Source organism: Rhipicephalus sanguineus, chromosome 5 (assembly GCF_013339695.2).
Source record: "Rhipicephalus sanguineus isolate Rsan-2018 chromosome 5, BIME_Rsan_1.4, whole genome shotgun sequence".
In the NCBI taxonomy this organism is placed as follows: domain Eukaryota; kingdom Metazoa; phylum Arthropoda; class Arachnida; order Ixodida; family Ixodidae; genus Rhipicephalus; species Rhipicephalus sanguineus.
The window spans coordinates 47,385,536-47,404,263 of record NC_051180.1 but is presented as its reverse complement, the minus strand read 5'-3'; the positions used below and the strand labels follow the sequence as shown (position 1 = coordinate 47,404,263).

At 45.1% G+C, this 18,728-nt stretch overlaps 1 protein-coding gene across 1 annotated transcript; it reads right to left on the bottom strand.

The window, feature by feature from the left end:
* Positions 1-2,583: 2,583 nt before the first annotated feature.
* LOC119393592 (facilitated trehalose transporter Tret1) lies at positions 2,584-18,521 on the bottom strand. The gene is made up of 5 exons (XM_037660701.2): positions 18,228-18,521; positions 9,445-9,668; positions 8,281-8,549; positions 3,932-4,204; positions 2,584-2,932 (listed from the first exon to the last, which is right to left on the bottom strand). Exons 1-5 carry the CDS (start codon positions 18,496-18,498, stop codon positions 2,584-2,586), a joined length of 1,386 nt encoding a protein of 461 aa, XP_037516629.1. The 5' UTR covers positions 18,499-18,521.
* Between the last annotated feature and the right edge of the window lie 207 nt (positions 18,522-18,728).

Sequence of the window (18,728 nt, the reverse complement as noted above, 5' to 3'; positions counted from 1 at the left end):
GCGCTCCTCAATAGGCCTGGAGCACTGCTAGTCAGCAATAGTTAACATTGTGACGCACCACAGATGCAGTCCGAGAGCTCTGCGCGTGCGCGGAAGCCGGACGGCAGTGTTGGCGAAAGGAGACGCGCCCTGGATATTCCTAGTTGCGATAAGAGCAGTGGCGCATGTCCACTCGACGTTGATTTGGAAGCCTATATCACTTGCAACACGGTAGCACGTGGCCTCACGAGCTCAAAGATTGCGAATGGCTTCATGTTGCGCGGATTTCTACAGCTAGATGAAATTATCATACCCAATTGACACAACATAGTTTAGTTATGGAAATAAAGACCAGTGGAAGCCAGGAGCAATCTTAGAGCTCGTGAGGCCACGAGCCCCCGTGTTCCGCGACATATTGAACGTGACTGTACTACGTGTACCTGTGTGCGCTACATACAAGAATGCACAGAATGCGGTGCACACAGGAATGCATATAGGCATATCCTAAAGTTACGATATAAATGTGTAGGCCACACGTCCTGTGACATTCTTCAATCAGATTCGTCTCAACATCTTTACGGCGCACCGTGAAAGTCGACCAAAGATATCAGATGGAAACTTCACCTTTTCAAATCGAGCAGCGGGCCTCGCTCGAAAATTACGCGCTGCACTTACCGGATTTAGAGCCACAGTGGACAGCGCTTTCCGCCAGATTTTCTTGATTGTGACGATGACGATGAGGCCACTGCCTTCCGGAAGCAGCTACTCTTGGAAATCGTGACCCTGAAACATGGCTTTTGCACGCAGGTGGGCAGTACCAGAAACAAAGTGATTGGACAAAATGCATTCAATGACAACTAAATGTTTGACAGAAAAAAAAAGAAAGAGGAGATATCGTAACATAAAGCCGTCACATAGCCAGCTAATATTCTGACAGGCTTGCTCGTTACTCATTTTCATTTATTCGATGTTTTATTTTTAGTCTAAATTAGTGTTTCTTAGCTTCATAAGTTTTTACCTTAAACATTGGCACCCGGTTCTTGGTACATCCCCCTTTGTGGGTGAGTGCCATCAGAAGAGGATATCATCACCAAGGATAGAGCGCATTGCCATCCGACCAAACAAAAACGCTACCAGTAGTTCTGTTTGTGTTCAACAAAAATGCTACCAGCATATAAGGATGAGAGATATCTGTTCACTCGTACCGATTATAAAAAAAAGTCCTGCCAAAATTAAACTTACATTGTTATTGACATAAATTAAAACTCGGTAAATTCATAGACAAAACGCGCTTGACCTTGTGCAAGTCCGCCATGTGTTACAGTGCCATGACACGAGTGCTGGGAATCTTAAATATGCAGTTCTTGGCGAACCAATGATACTTTGACCGCTCCTATTTATTGGTCTGTCTATCTAGCCCCCTACGTCTGGGTGCTGTCGTTTACGTGCCCTTGCTTCAAAACTGACATAGGAAGACATGAGTGTATGGACGAGATGAGGAAGACATGAAGCAGTGCATTTAGAGAGAAATAACGTAACATGACTGTCGCGTACGTTGTCAAACGCTTTCGCCAAGTCACGTGTTGCGCATGCCCATAAACCAAGCCCTGTGGTACGCAAGGTTGTGCTAAACGCGATTCACAGTCTATATCATCCCAGAAACGGCGAGAATAGACATCGCTAATTGTATAACGTACTTTTCGGGCGTTAAACAAGAGAAAGTCATACTGTTTTATTGCAGTTGCCGATTCTCATGTAGACATCAAAAGCTGAGAAACGCCTGCAAGGACCCTCAGCCAGCAACCACAAGTTACAAGGAGTGGGAAGTAGGGAGGGGGGTGTCAAAAGGTAGCAGGACGCTATTCCATGTATTTTTTGGCAGCGTGGTCTGCGCACTTTGGACCGCCCCTGTACATATCGTAAATAAAGCTATTACACGTGCAGTTATGTTGGCCGTTGCCGAACTTGCAGTCGTGACGCCTTTCTAACGTCATTTGCGGTTGCAGTGTTGGTTATCCGCTTTTATTACATTGTAAATGTACTCACACGCATCAGCAAGCTATGGTCAAGCATTGCTCGATACCGGAGCAATACGCCAATGAACTCAACTTATCTGCCCACCTTTGCACCTTAGCGTGCACTTCGTTTCGGTAACGCCGACGTTTGTGCTCTAACTGGAGTGCCGACGTTACGTCGAACCATAGGCACCCTTTAGGCGCCAAAGCAGTCGGCAGGCCTGATAAGCGCACGGCATCCACACATCTACTCAATTTCGCCTCGTAACGCTTGGCTCAAGGTAAAAATATGCGGCATAGGTTTCATAGGCGCGTGTGTTGTTCGCGTGGTTTCCTTCTTGTGTCCCTGTCTATGTGCGCGCCCCATCCAGTCTAAATATGAACCAATACCAATTAGCCCAATTAGCCGTGCTTTTGCTGCTACTCGCTTACTGCTTCGCATGAAATCGATTCCCACAATGCGCGGGACATACCAGGAAGCTGGCGATTCCACGATTCATTTTTAATAAGATTAGCAATAGGGAATAATATTTGTGATACTAAAGCGTGGTGAAAAGAGAAAAATAAAATGCAGGAATGAGATAGAAAATCACTCGTCCTTGGCAATGTCCACAAGGGAACGTCCTTCTGTCTCCGGAATTATGACGACCGTGAAGCAGGCCGCCAGAACATACACGAGGCAAAACGCGAGGAAAGCTTGTCTGTCTTGCATGGCTGCCAGCAAGCTGTCCTCAAAATGCACCAGCAAGAACATCACAATCCAGCGCGTTGCCCAGAAGAGTGCGGAGCCTAGGTAGCGTATACGCAGTGGTACCAGCTCGCCGGTCAGCAGAGGGGGCAAGTGGCACAGTCCAAATGAGTAGCTGAGCACGAGGGTAGCAATGGATAGCGTGCCGTGCCAGTTGATTGGCTCTGTTCTTTTTTCGGGGGTCCACGTGCTGCAATACAGACAGAAATAACCGGAATAAAGATGTAGAACAAGAAGTGCGTCTGGTGTTTCTTGGTATAGCTAGTTCGTCGTCTTTCTCTTTGTTGGCGTAAACGCAACAAAATTAGAATTGGTGTATGCAGTTGATGCAGTATAAATGTGCAAGACCAACGAAATGAAAACACGGCAAGACAATTCTAACCCACGAGGGAAACCATATGCATGCTTTCTTTTTCTTTCTTCGAACATAACAGAACGAAACAGATTTCCAACTGTTTGAATCGCACTTTCGAAAGCTTGACCCAAGCTCAAGCTAGCAGGCTACGTTACGTAGCCTGCTAGCTTAGCTGTAGTACCTACTAACTATACACAACTCCTTGTACACGCACTGGCAGGCCGTAGAACGTCACTTCATTATCTAAAACAGCTCTCTCTCTCTCTCTCTCTCTCTCTCTATATATATATATATATATATATATCACGAGTTCCCACATGACAATTCAATTTCTTCCAATGGCTCGAGCTTCTTTTATTCAAGGGTGCACTTACGGTACTCGCAATGCGAAGGAAGAAAACCACAAGGCACTTGTTGCTCTTAACATTATGCGCAACTAATAGCCCATGGCATGCCGACACGAGTACAGTTTGATGCTTAGTTCGTTGCAATAAATGTGTAATACGTTTTCTCAAGTGTCACGAAATAAACAACTGAAATTTTAGCACCACTCAGTCTCTTTATGCTCGTAGTCACTTCTGTCTTTGTGGCTTGCGCTATTTCTAGAAAATGTTACTCAACTCACTTGACAAGAAAAACATTTTGGAGTGCGCAGAATGCTTGAAGAAAAGGAACAAGATAACACAGAGCGATCTTGTTCCTTCTTTCCTTCAAACATTCTGTGAAATGAAAAAAATTTTTGCTTGTCAAGTATGCTGCACCAAGTATGTCAAGTATATTGTACCTTGTTGCGTTAGTTAACTACAAATCGCCCAAAGTGCCACCAGTACGGACCTAAACGATAGGTTCTCCAGTGGTTGTAGCGTGAAATGCGCCACGGTGACGAGAACAGCCGAGGCGCCCAAGAGCCAGCGACGACCGACCACGTGGGTCTGCGCAGCGAATAGGGCAACTACGCCGGTCTGACCTGCGAGGAGCATCGATGCCGCCGGGTTCGCGTTCGACCCTCCCATCAGGTTGCCAATAATCTGCAGGGCCCTTAGCTGGAAGAGCGGGACGAACGACAGATTCTGCAAGAGAAACAGCAGCAGGCAAGCAGACACCACCCTGCGAAGGAGGATAGATCATGTTAGAAGAGCGGCTTGATCCGTTATCCATGAATTGCGGAAATACCGTTCAGTGGTTGTGACGCAAGCCTCTGCGGCAACGCTTCGGTCACGGGCTCGCTCCCCCGAATGTGGTGCATTATTGTCGATTTAGAGTGAAGCACAGAACGAGTTTGACGAATACGTTTGCGAGAGAAGGAATAAAACTAGCTCGGTCTGCAACAAAGCTTTCGATCGAGCTTTGTAACCTGCAAACATTGAGCTAGTTTCTTATGCATAATTAATGACCGTTGTTGTTTGAGCAAATGTAACTGGGAAGTATCGGGCTAAGCGCACAGGCGAAATCCATGAGGCGGTCCAGAAGGCACGTGAAGGCATGCACCAGTAAGCAGAGCACTCGTCAGTTTATCACAGAAAGGACTGTAGGCTAATATATAAAGCAGCGCGTGAAATCACTATAGAGGGTCACGCTTCATTAACCCCTTCAGGGTTTTCGCCGTACATGTACGGCAGAAGCTTCCTGGTACCAAAGGGTTTTCGTCGTACATGTACGGCATAGCGTTTATTTTTAAAACGCGCGCCTTTTTCGATCATTTCTCTTGTTTGGCCTGTGCTTCAACACTTCGGGAATATGTGGAATTTTTTTCATGCGCCGATGTCTCTCCGTTGTATTTTTTTTTCGCTTCCCAAAACGGCGCGCCGCCAATCGCTTGCCCATCCGAGCGCGTTCGCGGTGCAGCTGGTTTAAAGTGCGCGCCTTTTTCGATGATTTCTCTTGCTTGGAATGTGCTGCCACGCTTCGGGAATTCGTGTAATTTTTTTAATGCGCCAATGTCTCTCCGTCTTTTTTTGTTTTCTTTCCAAAGAGGCGCGGCGGCTTGTAGTCTCGCATCAGCACGCGCGCACGCGGTCCGGCTCGTTTCGGTTTCGTCCTTCGGGTGGTTTTCGCTTCTTGCGCCCGCAGAGCGGATGGCTGTTTGGTTTCTAATCTCTCAAAGGGTGACCGCTTGTTACTCTCTCATTTATTGCACCCCGGCGCGTGATTACATCTGTTTCCGCGCGGCGCTAAATTACACAAACGACGCCGCCGTGATTGCGTTTGCTGTTTTGGGTTCTCGGAAAAACTAACTACGTCTTGTTGGCGATAAGACGAAGTATTACTGTAGCTTTTTCACTCGTTTTGCTTTCCGGACGGGCGCAGAACCATAGAGTTTTCTTCCGTGCGCTCACTAACGCAGTTCGCTCACGCTATGGAAGCGCGCGTCGGTTGCGCTGCTGCCGGTGAGTCGAGCAGCGATTCTTCCGATGCGGACTATTCCCCAATTGCCGATCAGAATCTGATTCATTGGATTTCAGTTCGTCAGACGAGGAGTTTTGACGAGTTCAGACTCCGATGACGATCAAGGAGCGACATCTGAAACGCGTGCGCGGGGAGCCATGCTTCAAAGACTATCACACGCTGAAAAGTTTTTAGTGTTTGAGCACGAGCGTTTTTAACCGGAAACGTAGTCTGGTACGCTTATTTTTGTATGTTTGTGAGCTATGTTTAATACAATGCATAATTTTTATTCATAAAAAACTGTGAAGCTTCTTTTTTTTAGGATTCTGCTTGATTTTACTACGAATAAACCATATGTATGTAGCAACAAAACTGATTTTTTTGTCACTTTACGGTCACGAAAAAAAATTTTAGACAATTTTTTTCTTAAATAGAATCGTCTGAAGAATTTATTTCAGCAATAAAAAAATTACACATTTTTGGACTGCATTTCGCGAAAAAATTCGACCCTCAAAGGGTTAATATTTTTCTGCACTAATTTTCTTTTGTTTGTTTCGGCAGATGTAATTCTGGTTTTCCAGTTGAATGGTTGTCAGTTTCTTCGGGGTTTTTTTTCCTGTTTCATGAACTTCAGTTTTAGTTGACCGAATAATCTAATTAGGAGAGTGGTCGATCACGAGGCTTTATATTTACCAGTGCGCTGGCGCTTACACACTTTCGTAAATTAGTGAATTCAAGCATGCAAAGATATATACATGTACCGCTATACAATACGCAGTCCAAATGAAACATTTAATTACCAATGTTTCCTTTTTCGACTCTGATCTTTCCGTACTTTTCTTAACACAACCGCAACTCCGCTAATGTAAGTTGACAGTAACTTACTGGCTGAGCTACAGGAACTAAGTACCTTGCTTCTCTATTTTTTCGAACTGTTGCACTCAGCAGTCAGCTGGCAATATTTAGCTGACATCGACTGGCCGACATATTGAACTTAGTCTTTAGGCCTACTGAGGTTCCTTTCTATTATGAGGTCTTGGTTGGGCAGATGTTTATTTGGCCCGAAGACCCGGCAGCGAACAGGCACTATCAACCCACACTGATGATGATGATACACGACGAAGATGAGGATGCATAACCAAATGCATTATGTGAAGTGCGCAATAGTTATCGGCCAACCAGACGCCGTTCACTTTCGCCCTTCCGTCGCTCCTCGTCTCCGCTTCGGCCTGCCTCCCTCACCTCTGACCACCGTCCGGAAAACTAAGCGATGCAGTTTTTGGAGGAAAAACTGCATTCACACACAGGACTCAAATTCCTCCAGCACGCCCTTGCAATATGATTTCTGTAATGGTTGAAGGAGTGCACGTCGATGCCTTGGTGGACACTGCTACGTTTTCTGTTCTTCGTGCTGATTTGTGTGCCCGTCTCAGGAAAGTGATGACGCCTTACGATGGACCTACACTGGTTGCAGCCCAGGGGAACACAATTCGCCCTTCCGCTCTGTGTACTGCCCGCGTGCTAATCGATCACATTCTTCACCACATAGAGTTCGCTGTGCTGTACCCGTGCTCTCACCAACTCATTTTAGGATGGGATTTTCTGTCGTCTGCTTCCGCGGCTATTTGTTGTGGCCAACGTGTCGTCCACCTTACCGGCACAGACTACTCGCTCGGCGACGACATCTACAAGCAACTTTGCCTCGTCGCTGCTACAGATACCGAGCTGCCACCACGTGAACAGCGAATCGTAAAGGTTGTGTCCAACGACGTCGACTCTGGTGACGTATTGGTCACCCCGTCACCCCGCTGCCTTAGTAAAGGCATAGCTCTTGCATCGGGTGTCGTTCGCTTCCACAATGGTTCAGCTCTCGTCGCCGCCACGAACGCAACATCGAAAAAGATTTTACTTCCGCGGGGCACCACGGCAGCCTGCGTTGCCGGTCCGGAGCCTGTATGCGTCCTGCCCCTTACGCCTGTCTGCTCCAAAGGCCACTCTACTGCTGATCGTACTTCTTCATCCGCCCTTACAGCAGTCATCAGCAGTGACTTGACAGATTCGCAGAAGCAGCAGCTGGTTGCTTTGTTGAATAAGCACGCAACCTCTTTCGATGCCTATTCGTCTACCTCGGGCCAAACTACCGCTGCAGCACATCGCATTCAGACCGACGGAACATCGATTGTGCACCGCCACCCGTACCGCGTGTCTCTAGCCGAGCGAAAAATCATCGAAGAAAACGCAGTCAACATGCTGCAACGGGACATAATCCGCCCCTCAGCCAGACCTTGGTCGTCTCCCGTTGTTCTGGTGCGGAAAAAGGATGGTTCTGTACGCTTTTGCGTAGATTACCGGGCGCTCGATAAGATCACTAGGAAAGACGTATACCCTATGCCACGGATTGACGACGCTCTTGATTCCTTACACTATTACTGATTTCACTTTCATTTTTGATGAGAGCAATAGCTGCCTTGGAATAACAGAGAGCTGAGCTAGTTGGTAAGTATTCATTCTAAAAAGATACGGCGTGCAAGCACGAACAAAAGAAAGGAAGGAAGGAAGGAAGGAAGGAAGGAAGGAAGGAAGGAAGGAAGGAAGGAAGGAAGAAAGGAAGGAAGAAAGGAAGGAAGAAAGAACACAAACGTTTGTGGTGTCCTGACTTCTTTCTTGTGTCCGTGTTTGCACGCCCTATCTTTTAAGAATCAATAGGTGCAATTTTTCTTTTTGTTCAGTCATTAACGATATAAGTGTCCAGATACTCTAAAATTGGTTCGGCCCGATCAGATACGATGGTTACCCACCGGCTCATCCTTAGCCAATTAACGGGATGGGCTGCCGGATCTTCCGTCCTCATTCTCAGCTCGGGTGGGAGATCTATGCCGTAGAGACGAGAAGCCGCGATGTTGGCCGCCTGCCGACACCCTCTGGCTACCAAAATGCGCGGACTCTCGATGACGTACTGATGAAAGGCCAACACGGCCAGAGGCCACAGTGCGCAGAGGAATGCCTGGAACTCCCACTTGACCCTGTCGATAAAGCAGGCTGCCACCGCACCCGCGGTCATTGCTACCTGCAAGATGCGGCGCAAGCGGCTTTTACAAGGAGCACGAACGCCCAAGTGCGACCGCCACTTCGAGACACCTAAGTCGAGGAATAGGGTCGCCTCCATTTTTTTCTTTTAGAACAAATTGATTGGCTTATTTACTGCACGCATCAGGAGGTTATTACATATCGGAAAGAGACGGCGAAGGCAAGGGAATTTATTTGGCTGTTATGCACGTTTTCTGAGAACAGCGATTGCAGGTCTTGCGCAATATCGAGCAATTAGAGACCACAGGCCGGAGCAGCCCGAAGTCCGGCTGCATGGGCATAGGCATTCATCAACAGGATGCAGTAGTACACATGGCGACTACCAGCAGCGACTAACGCTACGCTCATGAAACTCAGAAGCGCAATTTGCTGGCTCGTTGAGCGTTTCTCGTTCCGTTTTACATTCCTGTTTGTGGAAACGTACAAAGTACACGAGCGTCACATCTTTTGAAAACTGTTCAGTATGCGTGTCGCTTTCGTACGGCTGCGATCCCAACGTCAATATATTAATGTCATTGTGTTACATTATTCCGTAATGAGGAATACATTTGCGTCAAGATTGCAATGTTTTTACTTATCACCGGTTCGCAGGTATACATAAATAAGCGATATACACATTTAGTTCTTAACGACAGCTAATTCGGAAGCAATATCGGCGCACCTTGAATCCCTTTCATATCACAATATGTGATTGCGTGTGATGCTACATGTATAATTAATATTGCCAGATATACCAACAATTTACTATAGGCACGACAGGTCCCATTCCGACAGGTCATCGGAATGCGAAACTGTGGATACATGTGCAATACAGAGCATAAAAGCCATTATCTCTTGCCCACATTGTCATATCAATATACTATAGTATTGCCAACCTCGTTAAGTCCACCGTAGAACGCCCGTTTCCTGGGAGGGGCCACTTCAGTGACATAAAGGCTGGAGCAGCAGGCTATGGCGCCTAGCCAGATTCCGCTCGCTGCACGGCTAACCATCAGCATGACGAGGCTGTTTGAAGCAATGAGGCCGATCCAAGCACAGAGCAGGCCAAAGGTAGACACCAGGAAAGTGCTCCGGTGGCCCGTCAAGTGAAGCAGGACCCCTGCAAAGATGCCGAGGTGCACAGCTAGCAACTTATTATTGTGATAGCAATTATATGGACAGTCTCGGCTGATTTCTTGTTTACTAACCTACTGCTAGACCCCTTTTTAGGGCATTACCTAAAGGGGGATACGAAATTCTAATAACTTATCTAGGGATAGTATACAATATAAAGTATACCTGGTGGTGTATAACTTTAAGTACTCCTGGCTGTCCCGTCATAGCCACAGTCGCTCTTAATAATAATAATAATAATAATAATAATAATAATAATAATAATAATAATAATAATAATAATAATAATAATAATATCTTCTCATAGTGGACATTCTCTTGGACTTTCTGGCGTTTAATTCCCTACTGCAACATAATTCAGTAGTCAATTCCAGTGGCAACGTCTTAGACCTGTGTGTGTCAAACGATCAACCCCTTGAAGTTTCCCGCTCCAACATCTCTCTTGTACGTCCGGACAAATTCCACCCACCACTTAACATAAGATTATCTGCATCAGCCGAAACAACGAGCTACAGCAGTTACGTAAACAAATGTCCAAGATTTGCGTTCAAGCGAGGTGATTACACGGGCCTCTATCATCACTTGTCCACCGTTGAGTGGTCAGAGGGGACCGACAAACCTAATGTTGATGACCAGGTTGATCGGTTTACGGAGCTTGTACTGAGCAGCATGCTTAATTTTATTCCCCAGTGTACACCTAAACAACGTAAATATCCCCACTGGTTCTCATCTGAACTTATCAGTGCACTGAAGTATAAAGATCACGCACACAGGAAATCTAAATGTTCTCCATCCAGCGAGTGGAAGGAAGAGTTCAGCTTTTTTCGAACTCTCTCTAAACGCCTATATAAACAGGATCATAGTTCGTATATTGAATTCTTAGAAAAAAGCGCCTCTGACAGGCCGGCTGAGTTTTGGAGGTATGTGCGTAAACGGTCTAGCAACAGCGGAGATGGATGGATGAATAAACTTTATTTCGGTCCCTCGGAACGCGTCCTAGCACGTTGCGGGCCGCTCCCACGTCGGAACAGAAAGACCAAGTCTCTCTGCTGCGTCGCAGGCCCATTGGACTGCCCATAGTTGTGCTTAGAGTCCGGAGCTTGTAATAGCTTCTTCCCATTTTGACGGCGTGATGACTTCGCCGCCGTGTAACGCGGGGCACCGCCAGAGCATATGTTCGAGATTAGCGATATCTGCGCATAATAAACATGCATTAGTTGGCTGTATTTCAGGATAGATCTTGTGCAATAGCGCGGGGTTAGGGTACGCCCCGACTTGAAGTAGCCTGAGTGTCAGAGCCTGTGGTCTGCTTGAGTCCTTCAGACTACTAGACTCAAATGGGGTAGAAGTGCATGCCGTCGCTGACTGTTTTGCCACACATTTCTCATCCGTTTATAAGGCCTCAGACTCTAGCACTGATATCAGACAACAGCCCAAGGCAGTTAGCTCATCCAGTGCTTTGTCGCTGGATGAAAATCTTATCAGCGAATGCATTAAGCGCTTAAAACCATCCTTATCATGTGGCCCAGATGGCATCCCCTCCGCCATACTAAAAGCGTATGGTACTATATTTGTCCCAGTACTGACTACGATATTTAATAACTGCCTGGACACTTCCACATTTCCTAGCGTGTGGAAAACTGCTCGTGTTTTCCCAGTATTTAAGTCGGGCTCTAAGACAGATGTTTCTAATTATCGCCCGATTTCTCTACTATGTGTCACATCAAAGATCTTCTAACTGGCTCTTCACAAAATATTGTCTTTTAGTGTGAAAAATTCATTGATTCCAAATCAAGATGGTTTTCTTGCTGGCCGCTTAACTACCACAAATCTTGCTAGTTTCATGACGCAGATCTCCACACCTATTTCTCAGAGAGGACAGGTTGACGTAATTTACTGTGACCTGAGCAAGGCTTTTGACGTAGTCAGCCACACACTGATTATGGTTAAACTTGCGAACTTTGACGTTGACTTGTCGATTGTGAATCTCTTGCACGGCTATCTGCTCAATAGATCTTGTTATATTGCCGTAAAAGGCCAAACCTCTTCTTTGTATAAAGTGACTAGTGGGGTCCCTCAATGGTCGGTATTAGGCCCACTCCTATTTTTAATTTACGTTAATGATGTTTCTTTTGCCATTCATAATTCTTCTTTCCTCTTATATGCCGATGACATCAAGATATTTAAGGAAATTCATTCAGTTAACGACTGTCGCTTGCTGCAGTCACAATTGTGTTCTTTTTCCGAATGGTGCAACGGCAATAACCTTTCTCTGAATACCTCAAAGACAAAATTCATGTCTATCACTCGCAAAACATCTAGCGTGCCATTTCAATACTCTGTCAATTCTGTGCCGTTGTGCAAGGTTTATGAAATCAGTGATCTTGGTGTTGTTGTTGACAGCGCGTTAAACTTTTCTTCTCACGTTAAGCGTGCTGCTATGCGGGGCCTTCGTTCTATCGGATGTGTTTGTAGAATATCTCGAGAATTCAGGTCTCCCATGGCCCTACACAAATTGTACACGGCAATATGTCTTCCGCAACTTGAGTATGCGTCCGTGATATGGAATGGCATTGCTCAATCCAGCGGACCATTGAACGAGTCCAGAATAAATTCCTCAGCATATATAACCATCGCTTTGCTAAAAATGACTCTGGATCTCGTTCAAATACTGCTGAATCATTATCACTGCCATCACTTCACTGCCGACGAAATCGTTATGATCTCTTATTTCTTTACAAGCTAGTCCACGGTATCATATCCTGCCCTGTACTTCTCAATTGTGTTAATTTTCGAATTCCGCGTAAGTTAACCAGAGACAACAGACCGTTTCATGTACCCGCCTGCTTCTTCCAACACTCTACCGTTCACAGAATACAAAGTCTTTATAATATTAATTTTCTTGATCTTGACAGCAAAGCTTCAATTTGGGCTAGTTGGTACGGCATAGCAATGTAAATGCGCTGAATGAAGCACAGACGAGAAACGTAACAGGGGACAGGACAAGTGGTGCGCAAGTGGTGCACAATTGCGCACCACTTGTCCTGTCCCCTGTTACGTTTCTCGTCTGTGCTTCATTCAGCGCATTTACATTGCTATTGATCTTGACGTTTTTCGATGTCCACAATCATTGTTTTTATCCGAGCTTTGCACTGTTTTGACATAGTATGGCACAATGTACAAAGTCTTCCCTTCTCCGCCTTTCCGCATAGTTGTATATGTGCAATCTAATTTTTTATTCCCCTTCAATATTTCTCATATTGTCTTATTTTACTCCTCCCCTTTAGTGTTCATTTCTCTTTGTCTACGTGTTTTTGCTCTTTTTATTTCTGAAGACTGTCTGTATTGTATTGTTTATTTTCATTGTTTTTTTTGCGTGCGCCTGCACAAAGACCTCACGGTTGTTCCTGGGCACGTGAAATAAATTATTATTATTATTATTATTATTATTATTATTATTATTATTCGTAATAATTTAATTTCGAATTCGTAACAAAAATGGCCAAAGGCCATTTTTGTTACGAAGCTGAGCCCGGACACCACTGCTGCTGACATCAAAAAACATATTGCTTCATTCGATATGTCTCCCATTTCCTGCCGGCGACTTCAAACAAGATTCCAGTCATATTCTTCATTCTATATCGAAGTTGACGAGGAAACGCTACAACGCCTGAATGACCCTTCGATGTGGCCCCTCGGATGCCTCTTCAAGCCATTACGTGGGGAGCTGCGCGATGACATGCTTCATCCCTCTGAGCAAGTGACTGGAAACGAAAGTGCCGTGTAACGTAGACATATTCTACCAAAATGCTCGGGGTCTGCGTACCAAGACACTGGAGTTTTTCTCTAATGTTCTTTCGTCTTGTTTTCCTATTATCGCTATTTCTGAAACCTGGCTCGGCACTGAAATTCTCTCATCGGACTTTTTTCCCCCGACTTACACCACCTTCCGCCGTGACCGAGATTTCAGTGAAACCAAACAGAAAGGCGGTGGCGTGCTGATTGCCATTGACAATTCACTGAAATCCGTTAGACGGAAAGACCTAGAAACTATCGAAGAATCGATCTGGCTAGAAATCAACCTTGAGCGCCGTGAAAAATTGTTGATTGGATGCTTCTATTTACCGCCCAGCATTTCCCCTGCCTCGTTTCACGATGTCATGTCTTCTATTGAACTTGTGATATCTTCTCATAGTGGGCACAGAATTATTGTTCTTGGGGATTTCAATGCACCTGGAATTGACTGGAGCACGCTTACCTTTTCTCATTACAATCATTTCACAGAGAAAAAGTGCAGCCTGCTCTTGGACTTTCTGGCGTTTAATTCCCTAGTGCAACATAATTCAGTCGTCAATTCCAGTGGCAACGTCTTAGACCTGTGTGTGTCAAACGATCAACCCCTTGAAGTTTCCCGCTCCAACATCTCTCTTGTACGTCCGGACAAATTCCACCCACCACTTAACGTAAGATTATCTGCATCAGCCGAAACAACGAGCTACAGCAGTTACGTAAACAAATCTCCAAGATTTGCGTTCAAGCGAGGTGATTACACGGGCCTCTATCATCACTTGTCCACCGTTGAGTGGTCACAGGTTACTGACAAACCTAATGTTGATGACCAGGTTGATCGGTTTACGGAGCTTGTACTGAGCAGCATGCTTAATTTTATTCCCCAGTATACACCTAAACAACGTAAATATCCCCACTGGTTCTCATCTGAACTTATCAGTGCACTGAAGCATAAAGATCACGCACACAGGAAATCTAAATGTTCTCCATCCAGCGAGTGGAAGGAAGAGTTCAGCTTTTTTAGAACTCTCTCTAAACGCCTATATAAACGGGATCATAGTTCGTACATTCAATTCTTAGAAAAAAGCGCCTCTGACAGGCCGGCTGAGTTTTGGAAGTATGTGCGTAAACGGTCTAGCAAAAGCGGAGAGTCCTTCAGACTACTAGACTCAAATGGGGTAGAAGTGCATGCCGTCGCTGACTGTTTTGCCACACATTTCTCATCCGTTTATAAGGCCTCAGACTCCAGCACTGATATCAGACAACAGCCCAAGGCAGTTAGCTCATCCAGTGCTTTGTCGCTGGATGAAAATCTTATCAGCGAATGCATTAAGCGCTTAAAACCATCCTTATCATGTGGCCCAGATGGCATCCCCTCCGCCATACTAAAAGCATATGGTACTATATTTGTCCCAGTACTGACTACGATATTTAATAACTGCCTGGACACTTCCACATTTCCTAGCATGTGGAAAACTGCTCGTGTTTTCCCAGTATTTAAGTCGGGCTCTAAGACAGATGTTTCTAATTATCGCCCGATTTCTCTACTATGTGCCACATCAAAGATCTTCGAACTGGCTCTTCACAAAATATTGTCTTTTAGTGTGAAAAACTCACTGATTCCAAATCAACATGGTTTTCTTGCTGGCCGCTCAACTACCACAAATCTTGCTAGTTTCATGACGCAGATCTCCACACCTATTTCTCAGAGAGGACAGGTTGACGTAATCTACTGTGACCTGAGCAAGGCTTTTGACGTAGTCAGCCACACACTGATTATGGTTAAACTTGCGAACTTTGACGTTGACTTGTCGATTGTGAATCTCTTGCACAGCTATCTGCTCAATAGATCTTGTTATGTTGCCGTAAATGGCCAAACCTCTTCTTTGTATAAAGTGACTAGTGGGGTCCCTCAAGGGTCGGTATTAGGCCCACTCCTATTTTTAATTTACGTTAATGATGTTTCTTTTGCCATTCGTAATTCTTCTTTCCTCTTGTATGCCGATGACATCAAGATATTTAAGGAAATTTATTCAGTTAACGACTGTCGCTTGTTGCAGTCAGATTTGTGTTCTTTTTCCGAATGGTGCAACGGCAATAACCTTTCTCTAAATACCGCAAAGACAAAATTCATGTCTATCACTCGCAAAACATCTAGCGTGTCATTTCAATACTTTGTCAATTCTGTGCCGTTATGCAAGGTTTATGAAATCAGTGATCTTGGTGTTGTTGTTGACAGCGCGTTAAACTTTTCTTCTCACGTTAAGCGTGCTGCTATGCGGGGCCTTCGTTCTCTCGGATGTGTTTGTAGAATATCTCGAGAATTCAGGTCTCCCATGGCCCTACACAAATTGTACACGGCAATATGTCTTCCGCAACTTGAGTATGCGTCCGTGATATGGAATGGCATTGCTCAATCCAGCGGTAACACCATTGAACGAGTCCAGAAAAAATTCCTCAGCATATATAACCATCGCTTTGCTAAAAATGACTCTGGATCTCGTTCAAATACTGCTGAGTCATTATCACTGCCATCACTTCACTGCCGACGAAATCGTTCTGATCTCTTATTTCTCTACAAGCTAGTCCACGGTTTCATATCCTGCCCTGTACTTCTCAATTGTGTTAATTTTCGAATTCCGCGTAAGTTAACCAGAGAGAACAGACCGTTTCATGTACCCGCCTGCTTCTTCCAACACTCTACCGTTCACAGAATACAAAGTCTTTATAATATTAATTTTCTTGATCTTGACGTTTTTCATAGTCCACAATCACTGTTTTTATCCGAGCTTTGCACTGTTTTGACATAGTATGGCACAGTGTACAAAGTCTTCCCTTCTCCGTCTTTCCGCATAGTTGTATATGTGCAATCTAATTTTTATTCCCCTTCAATATTTCTCATATTGTCTTATTTTACTCCTCCCCTTTAGTGTTCATTTCTCTTTGTCTACGTGTTTTTGCTCTTTTTATTTCTGAAGACTGTCTGTATTGTATTGTTTATTTTTATTGATTTTATTTTTGCGTGCGCCTGCACAAAGACCTCACGGTTGTTCCTGGGCACGTTAAATAAATGATTGATTGATTGATTGATTGATTGATTATTATTATTATTATTATTATTATTATTATTATTATTATTATTATTATTATTATTATTATTAATTCGTCTGCCAAGGTGGGTTAGTGGTCACGGGGCTCGGCTGCTGACCCTAATGTTGCGGGTTCGATTCCGGCCGCGGCGGTCGCATTTCGGTGGAGGCGAAATGGTAGAGGCCCGTGTTCGGTGCGATGCCAGTGCACGTTAAACAACACTAGATGGTCCAAATTTCCGGAGCCCTCCACTCCAATCACATCGTGGTTTTGGGACGTAAATACCCCAGATATTATTATAGTAATAATCCTTTATTTTCGTCAATAGATTGATGAAAACCATAATGGGTCCGTATAGGTAACATAATCAACTACACAACGTATATAAAACACGTGCACCTAATATCGTATGACAGGAAAATTTAGACTTTCCCTTACCATTTCAACAGCGTGAACTAAGCAGTTCTACAGTGTACACATCTATCACCCATGCATAAAAAGTGAATTTTGCGCATTATACGCAGGCATGTAGAATACGCCGGTAGCATTCACAAAAACGTCATAAAAATAGCATAAAGTTAATGAGAACTGCTGAGCACAAGGATAACAATCTATATATATATATATATATATATATATATATATATATATATATATATATATATATATATATATATATATATATTACAATATGCGCTTGATCCCAGCATCTCGGAGTGTTATTACAAAATTTCTATGATTAGTATTTTTGATAACGTACCCGAAAGTCGGTTCCATTGTCTACCTTCGCCCTTCCCCCCTCCCTCCCCCCCCCCCCGCTCCTTACCTAAAAAAGTCAGTTTCACTTCAAGGGCGAAGCAATTATTGCGACAGCCACAAATTGTAATGTTGCAAGGCGAGCAGCTCACTCATTTGGATCGAGGTCGTGTAACTCAACAAAACGCTGGATTAAGGGAATACGGCTTCTCCAGGGACCGAAGCGGTTTTCGTGCTGTCAATTCTCTAAACGCTAAGAAAGTGTTGAACACAGCAACTTTACGAGCCGTTTCCTGATGTCTGTCGAGATAGTGTGCGCGACCGCGCCCTTCGAGCAGCGAAGACCCGTCGAGAAGGACCATATAAGTGCTGTCGCAATAAAAAGAGATAAGAACTCTAGGAGGTCAGCACGCGGAAAGGGCTTACACATAGCCATTATCAAAAGATTAGTAAAGAGAAGAGTAAATTTATATAAGGCAGTTTGAGAAGCTAAGAGAATCCAAAAGGCAGGGCAATAATGTAACATAAACAGCTTTTTCTTAATGGCCGTGTTTGAACCCCGCTACATTTCTATAATAATATATAACTGCTGGGGTTTCTTGGCCTGAAACCACGATATGATTATGAGAGACGCCGCAATGAGTGGCTCCGGTAATTTCGACCACCTGGGGTTCATTAACAAGCACCTAAATCGTAGCACAAGGGCCTCTAGCATTCTGCCTCTATCGAAATACAGCCGGCGCGGCCGGGATTCGATCTTCGACCTTCGGGTCAGCAGTGAAGCACCATAACGACTAGACCACAGCGGCGGTTCCCACTACATTTCTCGTCTCGGTGTTTCTCAATAAATGTTCTCATTGCTTCGAACTTGCTTTCTTTTTTTTTTTCTCCAAGCAGAGAGATTCCTTACCTGACAGAATTGCCCCTCCGGTTGCGCCAAGCAACAGGATGTCTGCGGCCCACCGGTCCGCAGGGGCTGTTTTCCGCAGTTCGTACCAGGGTTCGCGCTCGATGGAAGGCATGGCTGCCGACGCGTAGCAGAGTGTGGTGCCGGCTGCGCAGGAGCCCAGGCAGGCTACCAGCATGGCTCGTTCGTGCAGACCGCAGGGCGGTGGCAGGTCGATGTCTTCGAGAGGTGAGCCACCTTTGATAGGCGGTCGCCAGCTACGTAGCGCAGCCATTGCCGCGTTGAATGGTGACGAAGGTGAGCCGCCCTTGCTTCCATCAGTACTGATTACCGAGAGTGGCGTCAGGCCGCTGGCTGTGCTGCAAAGTCACGTATCATGATGAATTGTCGTGACTTGGGCTAGTTGGTATTAATGCGTCGCAAATAAGAGCTCTAAAAACAAGACGAGGCCAGAGTTGCCAGTTCCGCTTATAATAAGCGGAATTGGGCTTCTTTTGTCGCCGA

What these genes read in the sequence shown, in the direction of transcription:
- LOC119393592 (XM_037660701.2), bottom strand. Translation starts at nt 18,498, where the DNA reads ATGGCTGCGCTACGTAGCTGGCGACCGCCTATCAAAGGTGGCTCACCT. An exon ending in CGGAGGGGCAATTCTGTCAG is followed by an intron (nt 9,669 to 18,227) that starts GTAAGGAATCTC and finishes GCATCTTTGCAG; the next exon opens with GGGTCCTGCTTCACTTGACG. An exon ending in CTGGAGAACCTATCGTTTAG is followed by an intron (nt 2,933 to 3,931) that starts GTCCGTACTGGT and finishes TCTGTATTGCAG; the next exon opens with CACGTGGACCCCCGAAAAAA.